Source organism: Thunnus maccoyii, chromosome 6 (assembly GCF_910596095.1).
Source record: "Thunnus maccoyii chromosome 6, fThuMac1.1, whole genome shotgun sequence".
Taxonomy (NCBI): Eukaryota; Metazoa; Chordata; class Actinopteri; order Scombriformes; family Scombridae; genus Thunnus; species Thunnus maccoyii.
Genome location: NC_056538.1, coordinates 28,461,885 through 28,472,132, shown reverse-complemented (window position 1 = coordinate 28,472,132; position 10,248 = coordinate 28,461,885). Strand labels below are relative to the sequence as shown.

Genomic DNA, 10,248 nt, shown 5'->3' with positions numbered 1-10,248 from the left:
ATTTTGTTGAACCTCAATATGACTTTAATAAGTAACCAGTAATGTGTTGCTCTAGTCTTCAAACAGTAGTTGTACAACACTTTTTAACATAACAAATCTCATGTATTTGAGTGATATGTACCTCAAGTAAAAATCTATTTGAGTAGGAAATTATAGCACTAATTTCCAACCCTGGTTAGGCCACAAGTAGTAGTAGTATAGGTAGTAATATCAGTCATTTGTTCTAGCAATATTCATTACCAATGTGTTGCAGCCAGTCTGGTCAAGTATGTACAGACTGAATACTCCAATCTGTCCACACATGGAGGTAAGAGATGCATGTGTTGACAATTAGGGCAACCTTATGTGAGAGTAAACTATCATACATTAAGATACTTTTACCCAGTGGGAGGCCTACAGCACCTCATCTTTGAAGAGCTGAAAACAATCTGAAGGGCCACATAAAAACACATCTGTGAATCACCGCAGGATGCTAATGTCAACTGTTGGAGGCTGAATATAACCCTTCATATAACCTTCACATCAACTTTTAAATGCATTTTTGCAAAAAATGACTGTGGATTTTGGCCCCCAACACTTACATTGAAAGCACATTTGAAGGGGATCTTTTAATAGCCAGTATGAACAGGAGGAATGAGTACAACGTGAAAAAACCTTTCAGTGTTCACATGGGCACCTGACTGTTGCTATAAGACAGACTTAGAAAATTGTGAACTTGTCCTTTAGTATAATAACTTTTGGTCACTGACTTTTATTTTGGAGGTTTGGCCGGATGTCGTCATTGTAGCTGACTTGACGCTGCTGCCTGCAGGTTTTCACAGACCCGGAGAGTGGTGGTGGACTGGGACAGAAGACCAAACGCTTGTCTTAAAAGATTCTGACATATTCACTCCAGAGTGCGAAACTTTTGACGAGCTAGAGCCGACTGTGGACCGTCCTGAAGGCGGCTGTGAGCACCATGAACAAAATATATGGAGTCTGTTTCCATGCTGTTCGTCAAGCGGCAGGTCTGAAGGCATCGAGGTTGCTTCAACACAGAGCCTTCAGAGCCAGTGTAAGTGACTGTGCATAACTGTTAGCTGAACTTCTCCTGCCAGACAGCTGCAGTTAGCTAAATAATAATAATAATTTAGCGAATGTATCCCAAAATGTTGTTGCAGCTTTGGTGTGATTGTGGCCTGGCAAACCAGAAAGTCGATTCAGGCATAATATTAATACTTGTCATGGAAATTTGGCTTATCAGTCACAATACTGTGACGTTTATGTGTAAAGTAGAAATTGTGATTAAGGTTAGGAGAGAGTTTGAGTTGTTATGATCCATTTGCGAAACTCTCGCGAGATGTATAAGTGTCGTGCCATCATTGTGCGCGTTGTTTGTCATTGTACAAAATAATTATGTTTTATGATGCGACAACGCTGTGGTTGACGGTCTGGTTAGGTTTAGGCACAAAAATACAACACTTGGTTAGGGTTAGGGAAAGATCATATTTGGGTTAAAATGATCACTCTCGCGAGAGCTTTCATCCAGAATTCAGAAGGACGCGTTGTTTGACTTATTCAGTTATCGCGATAGGTTGTGAAGCCGCTAGCTTAGCTAACAACCTTAACGTATTTTCTATCTTATCCCGACTCTCTTACGCAGCCATGTGGAGTCCAGCTGCTGTTGGCCGCATGTGTTTGCAAATTAATGTTTTGAACTTTAATCGGCAGCTTGACAGACACTGGTGCACCTTGTGTTTGTTGTTTGTTACTGCTCCGAGGTCGCTAGCTAGCGGCAAATTTTTTAGCTAGCTACGTCCTGATTGGTCGAATAAAGGGGCGTTAGGAGGAAACTTCCGTCACCAAGTTCAAGTTGACAAGTGCTGCTGCGATAACTGCGTTGTGCAGAGACAGTGACGTTAAAACTGTTGTCATGAAAAAGAAAATGCATTTAACTGCATTGTTACTTTTGTCTCAGGATGTGTTGTTAGTTTGGTGTCGAAAACGTGTCATTTCATTTCATCAGACTGTGGGAAAACTCAAAGATATTGGCAATTACAATCTGTCAAATTTTTCACATTATACCGTTTGTCTTGAATATGTAGTACAGTGACAATGCAGTGCAAAACTTAAATGGAGCTAGATAATGTCAGGACAGCCTCAGAAAACCAACAAATTAATGAGTTGATCCTTTTGAAATAGATTTGTTCAAGAGCTGGTTGTCTTGCTCTGAAGTCATAGCTTGATTGACAGTCCACACCTTGGATAATTTCCTGTTAGCCCAGTACAACACAATACATTTACTTATTCTAACTGCCCACATGACATGTTATTAGGACATGGTATCATATATTGATATATATATTATACATAGATAATTACAATCTCAGCTGTTGGGCCATATTCCATTTAAATCACTCTGCATGATATCACATTATCAGTTTGCCATTCAGTTTCAACAGAGCAGCTGCAGAGTTTTTGTCGGGATGTCATCATTAAGAGAAAGATGAATAGTTCTTTGTGGCATCTATTTCAGAGAGGGCCTTCCTATGACACAGCCACAGTGACATTGTTAAAAAATAATGCTTGCTTTCAACCTCGCAGGCCGTGCACGGACAGCAGCCCTTTGATTCGTCAATGGAAAAGCCACAGTTTCCTGGAGCCTCAGCTGAGTATGTGGATCACCTTGAGTTCATCCAGCCCAATGTCATCTCTGGGATCCCAGTGTACCGGGTGATGGACCGGCAAGGCAATATCATCGACCCCACTCAAGACCCTCAGGTACAGTCAGCCTGCTTTACACCCCTTTGCTGTTAAAAGAGGCACTAAACCCTCAACTCCTGAAACACTTTGCGGAGCAAAAGCTCAATCATTGGCTGTTTTGTGTGTTTCTTCCCTGTTCAGCTCTCCAAAGAGACGGTCTTGAACTTTTACCAGAAGATGACTCTGCTGAACACAATGGACCGCATTCTTTATGAATCTCAGAGACAGGTTTGTTTTTTCTCTTGCATTTCCTGGTTTAACCGATGGGACAAATGTAGTAAAGGTGTGTAAATTTTTTTTTTGTTGGGTTTTTTTTTGTTACAGGGTCGGATTTCCTTCTACATGACAAACTATGGTGAGGAGGGGACACATATCGGTAGTGCTGCTGCTCTCGACCCAAGTGACCTGGTCTTCGGTCAATACAGAGAGGCTGGTAAGGATTAGACAGCGTTCGTTCAGATAGGACTCTGGGTCACATTTATAAGTTAATCAGTGTCAGTAGCGAAAATATGTCAGACACCAAAGCACTGCTCCAAGCTTGATGGGCAGTTTTTTCTAAAGAGATGTACTAATGCTTGCTTTGGTGCAAGTTGTTTGAGGCAAACAAACACAAACATCCATGTCAAACTGCAGTCATTCACTTCAGGAAGTCAGTCTTCATTTGTAGATCACATTATGTAGGAACAGCAGTAAAACATATACATGTAGAAATAGACCAGTCAGATAATATATCTTGAACAAAATTACAAACCAAGAACATCAGGTAAACACAGAACTGTTAAATCGTAAATATGAATCACAACATCACATCAGGAAGAATCTCAAATCTGCGTTCTTTGACTGAACTACAATCCATTTTACCAGCAGCTGTCAATCATGTTATTGATTCTTTCAGTAGTGATCTGATTTTAGATTTCACTTCAGAAATCTTTGTTTCACCGTTTATTAACTACACACTGTTTTTAAGAGAAAGGTGTGTAACAGGAAGGTAAAACATCCCCCAACCTGTGTCAACCCCTGTTTGCCCTCCTACCACTGTGTACCCTCTTAAATGCTGTCTCCATATCAATATGCCCACCTAGTTACTGTCTTACCCCTGTTCTCTCCTCTTACCCACTGTCTCACACTCATATCTCCTGTATCACTGTCCATATAACCTCCAAACATTTGGGTCACCCCATATATAGCCCCTGCATGCCAATTGCTGCCCAGCTGTGTGTGTGTGTTTTTAAAATAACCTTTGTTAAAGGGAAAAAAGATATACATTGCATCTATTTGTATTTATGCTAACAAACTAAAAAGGTACCTGAGTATCATGATAATCAATGGCCCTGGGTGTTCTTGTTTTGTGAGTGATCGTGTTCTAATTCCTGTGTGGCCCTACAGGAGTGCTGATGTATCGAGGTTTTCCTCTGGATTTGTTCATGGCTCAGTGCTACGCTAACGCTGATGACCTTGGAAAGGGCCGGCAGATGCCCGTCCACTACGGCTCCAAAGACCTGAACTTTGTAACCATCTCTTCTCCTCTGGCCACACAAATTCCTCAGGGTGAGCTCATATCTCGCACGCAATTTAAGCTTGTTTGAACTACAACATCAATTGCACACCTCTGCTGTTGTTAAACACATGTTAATACCTGTAAATATGTGTCTGTTTCAGCGGTCGGAGCTGCGTATGCAATTAAGAGAGAAAACACCAACCGAGCTGTAATCTGTTATTTCGGAGAGGGAGCAGCTAGCGAAGGCGACGCCCACGCTGGCTTCAACTTCTCTGCCACCCTCGAGTGCCCTATGATCTTCTTCTGCCGTAACAATGGTTACGCCATCTCTACCCCCACCAACGAGCAGTACAGAGGAGACGGCATCGGTGAGAAGCCTTGCTGTGGTTTTCTGCAGTGTCTGATTTGAGATCCGCAGCTGTTCTTTTGAACACACCTTTCAATTCTTTCTCTGATTGAACAGCTGCTCGCGGTCCCGGTTACGGCATGATGTCCATCCGTGTCGATGGTAATGATGTGTTTGCTGTGTACAACGCTACAAAGGAAGCTCGCCGCAGGGCCGTGGCTGAGAACCAGCCTTTCCTCATTGAGGCAATGACCTACAGGTTAGTTGATGTGTGAAGGATCTGTGACCATTGTGCATTTTCAAACTGAAAATTAACATCAAGCAGCTTTAAGGCTCACAGTTTAATAATCCTAACTGATTTATCTACTCAAGGTTTTGGTCGTTACTGGTACTATTAGAAATGTTGATTTTTTTTTTGCAAAGTTAGATTTTTAAATCAAGTCAAATTGACACCTGTAGACTGATCTGATTTCTCAATTGTGTCATGATTAACACAAAGAATACTCCGTTCATTTGACCAACTTGAGTTAACAAACGTACAGCTAGAGAAGGTTGTTTGGCTTTCTCAGTGCAGCATTCATTTCTTATGGGCAGGACACAAAATTAGCACCAGCTACCAGCCATATGATGGTAAAATATGCAAATGGATGGTAGATTTGCTTCACTCACCAGCCAAAAAAACAATGGTCGTCTGTTTAGTGGCTGCTAAAATTTGAACATACACAAGTCATTTGGCCAGTGGACAAAAAAGTTAATTTTGCACCCTGCTTGTGGGTAAACTGTCCAATCAACAAGACGACCACAACCATTGTGCATCTGCTCTCTGCATTAACATTATGTTACGTGGAACATCTGTAGGTAAAATCATGAACAACGAAAAAGGCTGAGAGTCTACAGCCATCTTTGCAGCTCTGTGAGGATAACATGCTCTCAATGATAGTACTAGCATGTTGACGTTTAGCAGATATAATCTTTACTATGTTCACCGTGTTGGTCACACAACCGGTTTACAATGTGCATCAGATCAAACTTATTGATAGACAGCTATTCGGATAACCAAATTGTTAGGCATGTTTTTAATCAGATATCCAAAGCAGACATAGAATAGCGAGTTAGGGAACTGTTGAACACTTTTAATTATTATTTCAGTATTTTACCACTTTACACTATCAGTGTCTCCGGCCGATATATAAGTTGCAAGGTTGTAAACTAGCAATGGATGAAGTTAGCATAATAATCAAAGGTTTGCATTTTAGGAGAAGAAAAGTTACACTCTACACGGGCTGAATAGTTCTCTGTAACAGCCACGGATGGTCATTTACTGTCACTGACTGATGTGATCAAATAATCAAGAACAGGTTTAGTTTTTTGTCTGTGGTCATTACAGCAGTTGTTTGCTTCTGACTTCAGTGATTTAAACTTAAGTTTGAATTAGTTTAATTTGATTTTAACTTGTGCAAATAAACCAAAGATGAAAAGAATGATGCAAAGTAATGTGAGGGGAGAAGAAAAGCACCAAAAGGGAGTATTGATTACCTTTACCTAATAATGAATGTAAAACAATATTCATGATTTTAGGATATCTAAGGAAAAACATAAATAAAACAAAAAGGATAAAGCCTTTTAAAATATGTTCTGCAGGACTTTAAGAGAACCAAAAAAGTACATATTAGGGTTGTAATTCTGACAAAATGTTGGTTGACGAGCAAAATTTAAAGAGGGGTTGTAGAAAATGTACTAACATGTTGTAGTATAGAAAAATGGAATAATTGTACTTTTCATTCTTCAGAGTCGGCCACCACAGCACCAGTGATGACAGCTCGGCTTACCGTTCGGTGGACGAGGTGAACTACTGGGACAAGCAGGACCATCCCATCTCCAGGCTGAGACATTACATGACAGCCCGCAACTGGTGGAGCGAGGACGACGAGAGGAACTGGCGGAAGCAATCCCGCAAGATGGTGATGGAGGTGTTCGAGAGGGCCGAGAGACGCCTGAAACCCAACCCCGAGCTGCTCTTCACCGACGTGTACCAGGAGATGACGCCCAGCCTGACCAAGCAGAGGGAATCCCTGTGGAGGCACGTGCAGCAGTACAAGGAGCATTACCCGCTTGATATGTATGATAAATAACTGCACAGGCTGACGGGAAGGAACGAGTAGTGATTTGGTGAAGAGATATGGAGTGGGTGAGGAGTGAGACTGGGATAAACTGTTGCACATCTTTTACTGTATTCATAAAAAAACTAGTTTTGATATAACACGTCATTTCTTCTGCACAACAGAGCGGAGTGGAGGATTGTGCTTTCAGAAATATATTTCATGCCTCTGGGTTTGGTGCCTTACGTTTATAGATTTACTGTCGGTAGTGAAACACCCTGAATGACACCTGTTTCATATTAAACCATCATCATCATCATCAATGTTCTTATTTTTAAGTTCAGCAAAAAGCAGCAGTTTGAAAGCGGTTTGCAAACAAAATCAAACAAATCCAGCTATACACGGTGGAGGTTTAACCTTCTTGTGCATCTTCCTTCTGCCAACTTCTTCAGTGGTATTTAATAGGTTTCCTTGTGTATCATTGAGGTGACTGATTTTTTTCTTATTTGAATGGTTTTTAGTATACTCACCCAAATTTTAGATGGGTTTGTATGCTGTAATGCTGTTACACACTATCCTAAATCCCAGAACTGTACACTCATTTAGCACATATTACATGTTTGGTGTTTTGTGTAAAATAAAAGATCGAACTTGGAACTTTCAGTTGTCTTTTTTTTAATTTAAATTCAATATCAAAATGGGAATTGGGTTAATCAAACTCTAATCAAGTTAACAATGAAATGTTTTAACCATCAATGCTCAAACAGACCAAAAAGAAAAGTTGAAAACTCCTTTAGCTATTTAAGATTGAATATGTCTTCCTATCATGAAACTTTAAAAAGTTGCTTCACTGCAAATTTGCTAACAGAACGGCTGTGCATCTTTTTCAAACAAGTCCTTGCAAGATGTCAGCAGCAGAAAACAAAACCCTTTACTAAAATGGCCTCTGCTGCAACGGCATGAAACAGGACAATGACAGAAGCTGATGGAGCCATGACTTCAATATGTTCTGCAGTCAGTATCAACTCTCTGTCGCTGTATTCTTTGCTCAACAGTCCTGCTCTATACTCAGTTCAACAAGTCAAGAAGGGACTGTGAATACCCTTCCACAGCTTCTTCATCTGCTGTGGGGAGCGCTGGTGAATCAGAATAAGATCTTTATGGACACACAGATTCTCACGATCCTCCTCCTTGACATCAAAGGTCTGAAAGCCTGCGTGTGCTTCAGGAGCAACATCCAGGGCTTTGGTGCACATCCCGGTGTAGACGTCGTCGATGGGGAAGAAAGGAATGACACGTGAAACGTAGTATAGGGGTCGCAACAACGCTCCAGATATGATAAAGCCTCCTCCCCCAGCGTAAGCAGGGTACGGACCGTCATAGAAGCTCAAAGGAATGTAGTACTTGCTTTTAGGGTCTCTGAGGGGGTTTGCTGTGCTTATAACATGTCCAACATACAACCGAGAGGCCTTTGACGGCTCCAGAGACTGCAGGTAGCTGATCAATGCTGGTGTGTTGACGAATACATCATCATCCCCACTAAAGACAAAGGAAACATGGGGGCAGTTTAACAGTGTCCACTGGAGAACCATGTTCATCTTGAGTGTCAGGTTCAACAGTGATTCGTGGAAGTCCCACTGCAGGAGGTCCCCAAAGCTTTGCGCTTCAAATGAAAGCAGAGGGCTGAGGTCAGGGTCATCCAGCGAGGAGCTACCCAGGAAGAACACGGTGCGTACTCTCAGTCCAGTCTTATACACCTCCTCTCGACCCCAGGTCTCCCGCACCGCCTGTCTCCGCTCAAAGTTTCCAGGAGTTGACTTGATAGCAAAAAGCAGGAAGATCTGATTGTCTCCCTTCCCCTCATCAGAGATGCAATTGTTGGATTGATTGATCAGGACAGGAGGAGACCTGCAATCCATGCCCTGTAAAAAGTCCTTGAACAAGACAGGGTAGGAAGTGATGTCGTGTATGTTGGTTTGCAGAAGCTCCTGATTTGTCTCCCTGCATTGCGACCAACTGGAGTCATCTCTGAAAAGGTCTTCCCCCTTGTCCAGACGCCTGAGGGCTGAATACAGCAGACGGTTCCAATAGGCTCTATTTTGAGGGATGCTCTGTCTGAGGCCTGCAGAAACAGTCATGTTGTGGAAGTCAGGGGGAGGTGTGGTGACGCTCTCCTGCTTGGAGGAGAAGCTGGGGTGCTTCAGGAAGTCCTCTGATCCAGCCTTGTGACTGTAGCTCGTCTCTAGGTGTAGGGACGAGTAGAAGAAGATCAGAAGTAAAGTGCCAATGAGAACCATGGCACTGAAGGTTTTAATACGTCTCATTGGTGTGAGGTTAGTAAAACAAGCCGTCCGGGTGTGTTGCTCTTAGAAATGGATCATCTTTCAGGGGGGTTGGTCCTGGGACCTTATTGTCTTCAGGTTACAAAGACTCCCAGCAGGTGACAGGCAGGATGTAGGCTACCTGCCAGCACGAAAAACACAGTGGTTACAAGACACCTTAATGTAACACATCACAAACTTGACATCCAACCTTAATTAAAAATGCATGATGCGCTTCAAAAAAGTGATTTGTTATTCATACTGCCTGATTTCCCTGTTGTTCCGTCACACTGCTCTTCGAGAGCTAAGAACATAATGGAAACACATTTTAGAAGTTATAACTTAGGAATAAGTTTAATAAAATACATAAATGTACATAAGCTATTAAATAAATGTGGTTGCCTTTCTATTCTGCATTTAGCATGTTTTAATTTGCTGAGGCCTGTAAACCACTAATTGATCTCATCATTTCAAGGCCTCATGGTTTTAAACATCTAGTGAGCTTGAAGCACTCTTAGTAAAAATGATCTGCTTTCAGCGCAGACCTTCTGATAAGTACAGTTGAAATGTTTTGACAAAAACACCGGTTGTGCTATCTGAATGTGTGCAGGTGATGTGGTCTTTAAACAGTCTGCAGCTTTGCTCTCTGGAACACATCCTGCTCTCTTGTGTTTAATTAGAAGCAAACTGGCTTTGTGCAAATAACAAAGCAAAGTTGCCCTTAGGGCTCTACCTGATTAACAGCAACAGATTTAAGAGCACACCTGAGGTCTATGAATTTAAGCACAAGACAGACAAAATTAACTGCATATCTCACATTGCCTCTTTGCTATGTTATGAGGTACTTAAAATGAACATTTTCTTTTTTTTCATTAGTGTGAATTATAATATAATTCTTATAATTTGATAAACCTGCCTAGACTTTACAGAGAAGCCTACAGTGTTACAAAAAAAACCTTTAACTTGGAGGTAAAAGCGTCAACCAGTCACAGAGAAAATCATTTACCATGCAAGTGTTGTAAAATACTTACTTATCACAAGATGAACGCACACCGAGCAAAAGCTGAAGCAAATGTTTGATGACAAAAGAACAAAATAGTATCCAAGAGTGTTCACGCCCAATCGCCAGGTGAGCAGGTGCACAAGACCACATCATTTAGTTTTCAACCACACATTTTTTTTTTTTCCTTTTTTCTCTTTGAACGGAACTGGAGCAGCAGAGCGATGCGAGCACATGCAAAT

The 10,248-nt window shown here is 41.6% G+C and overlaps 2 protein-coding genes across 3 annotated transcripts; one reads left to right on the top strand and one right to left on the bottom strand.

The window, feature by feature from the left end:
- Positions 1-769: 769 nt before the first annotated feature.
- On the top strand, positions 770-7,348 carry bckdha (branched chain keto acid dehydrogenase E1 subunit alpha). The gene is made up of 8 exons (XM_042414244.1): positions 770-1,054; positions 2,584-2,760; positions 2,884-2,970; positions 3,067-3,175; positions 4,129-4,290; positions 4,402-4,608; positions 4,704-4,845; positions 6,376-7,348. The coding sequence occupies exons 1-8, from the start codon at positions 959-961 to the stop codon at positions 6,716-6,718; spliced, it is 1,323 nt and encodes a 440-aa protein (XP_042270178.1). The 5' UTR covers positions 770-958; the 3' UTR covers positions 6,719-7,348.
- On the bottom strand, positions 7,215-10,248 carry b3gnt2l (UDP-GlcNAc:betaGal beta-1,3-N-acetylglucosaminyltransferase 2, like). Of its 2 annotated transcripts, none has more exons than XM_042414246.1 (2): positions 10,038-10,248; positions 7,215-9,148 (listed from the first exon to the last, which is right to left on the bottom strand). In XM_042414246.1, the coding sequence occupies exon 2, from the start codon at positions 9,007-9,009 to the stop codon at positions 7,759-7,761; it is 1,251 nt and encodes a 416-aa protein (XP_042270180.1). In that variant the 5' UTR covers positions 9,010-9,148; positions 10,038-10,248; the 3' UTR covers positions 7,215-7,758. The 2 variants fall into 2 exon arrangements, with proteins under 2 accessions (XP_042270180.1, XP_042270181.1); XM_042414247.1 differs by lacking the exon at positions 10,038-10,248 and adding an exon at positions 9,269-9,293.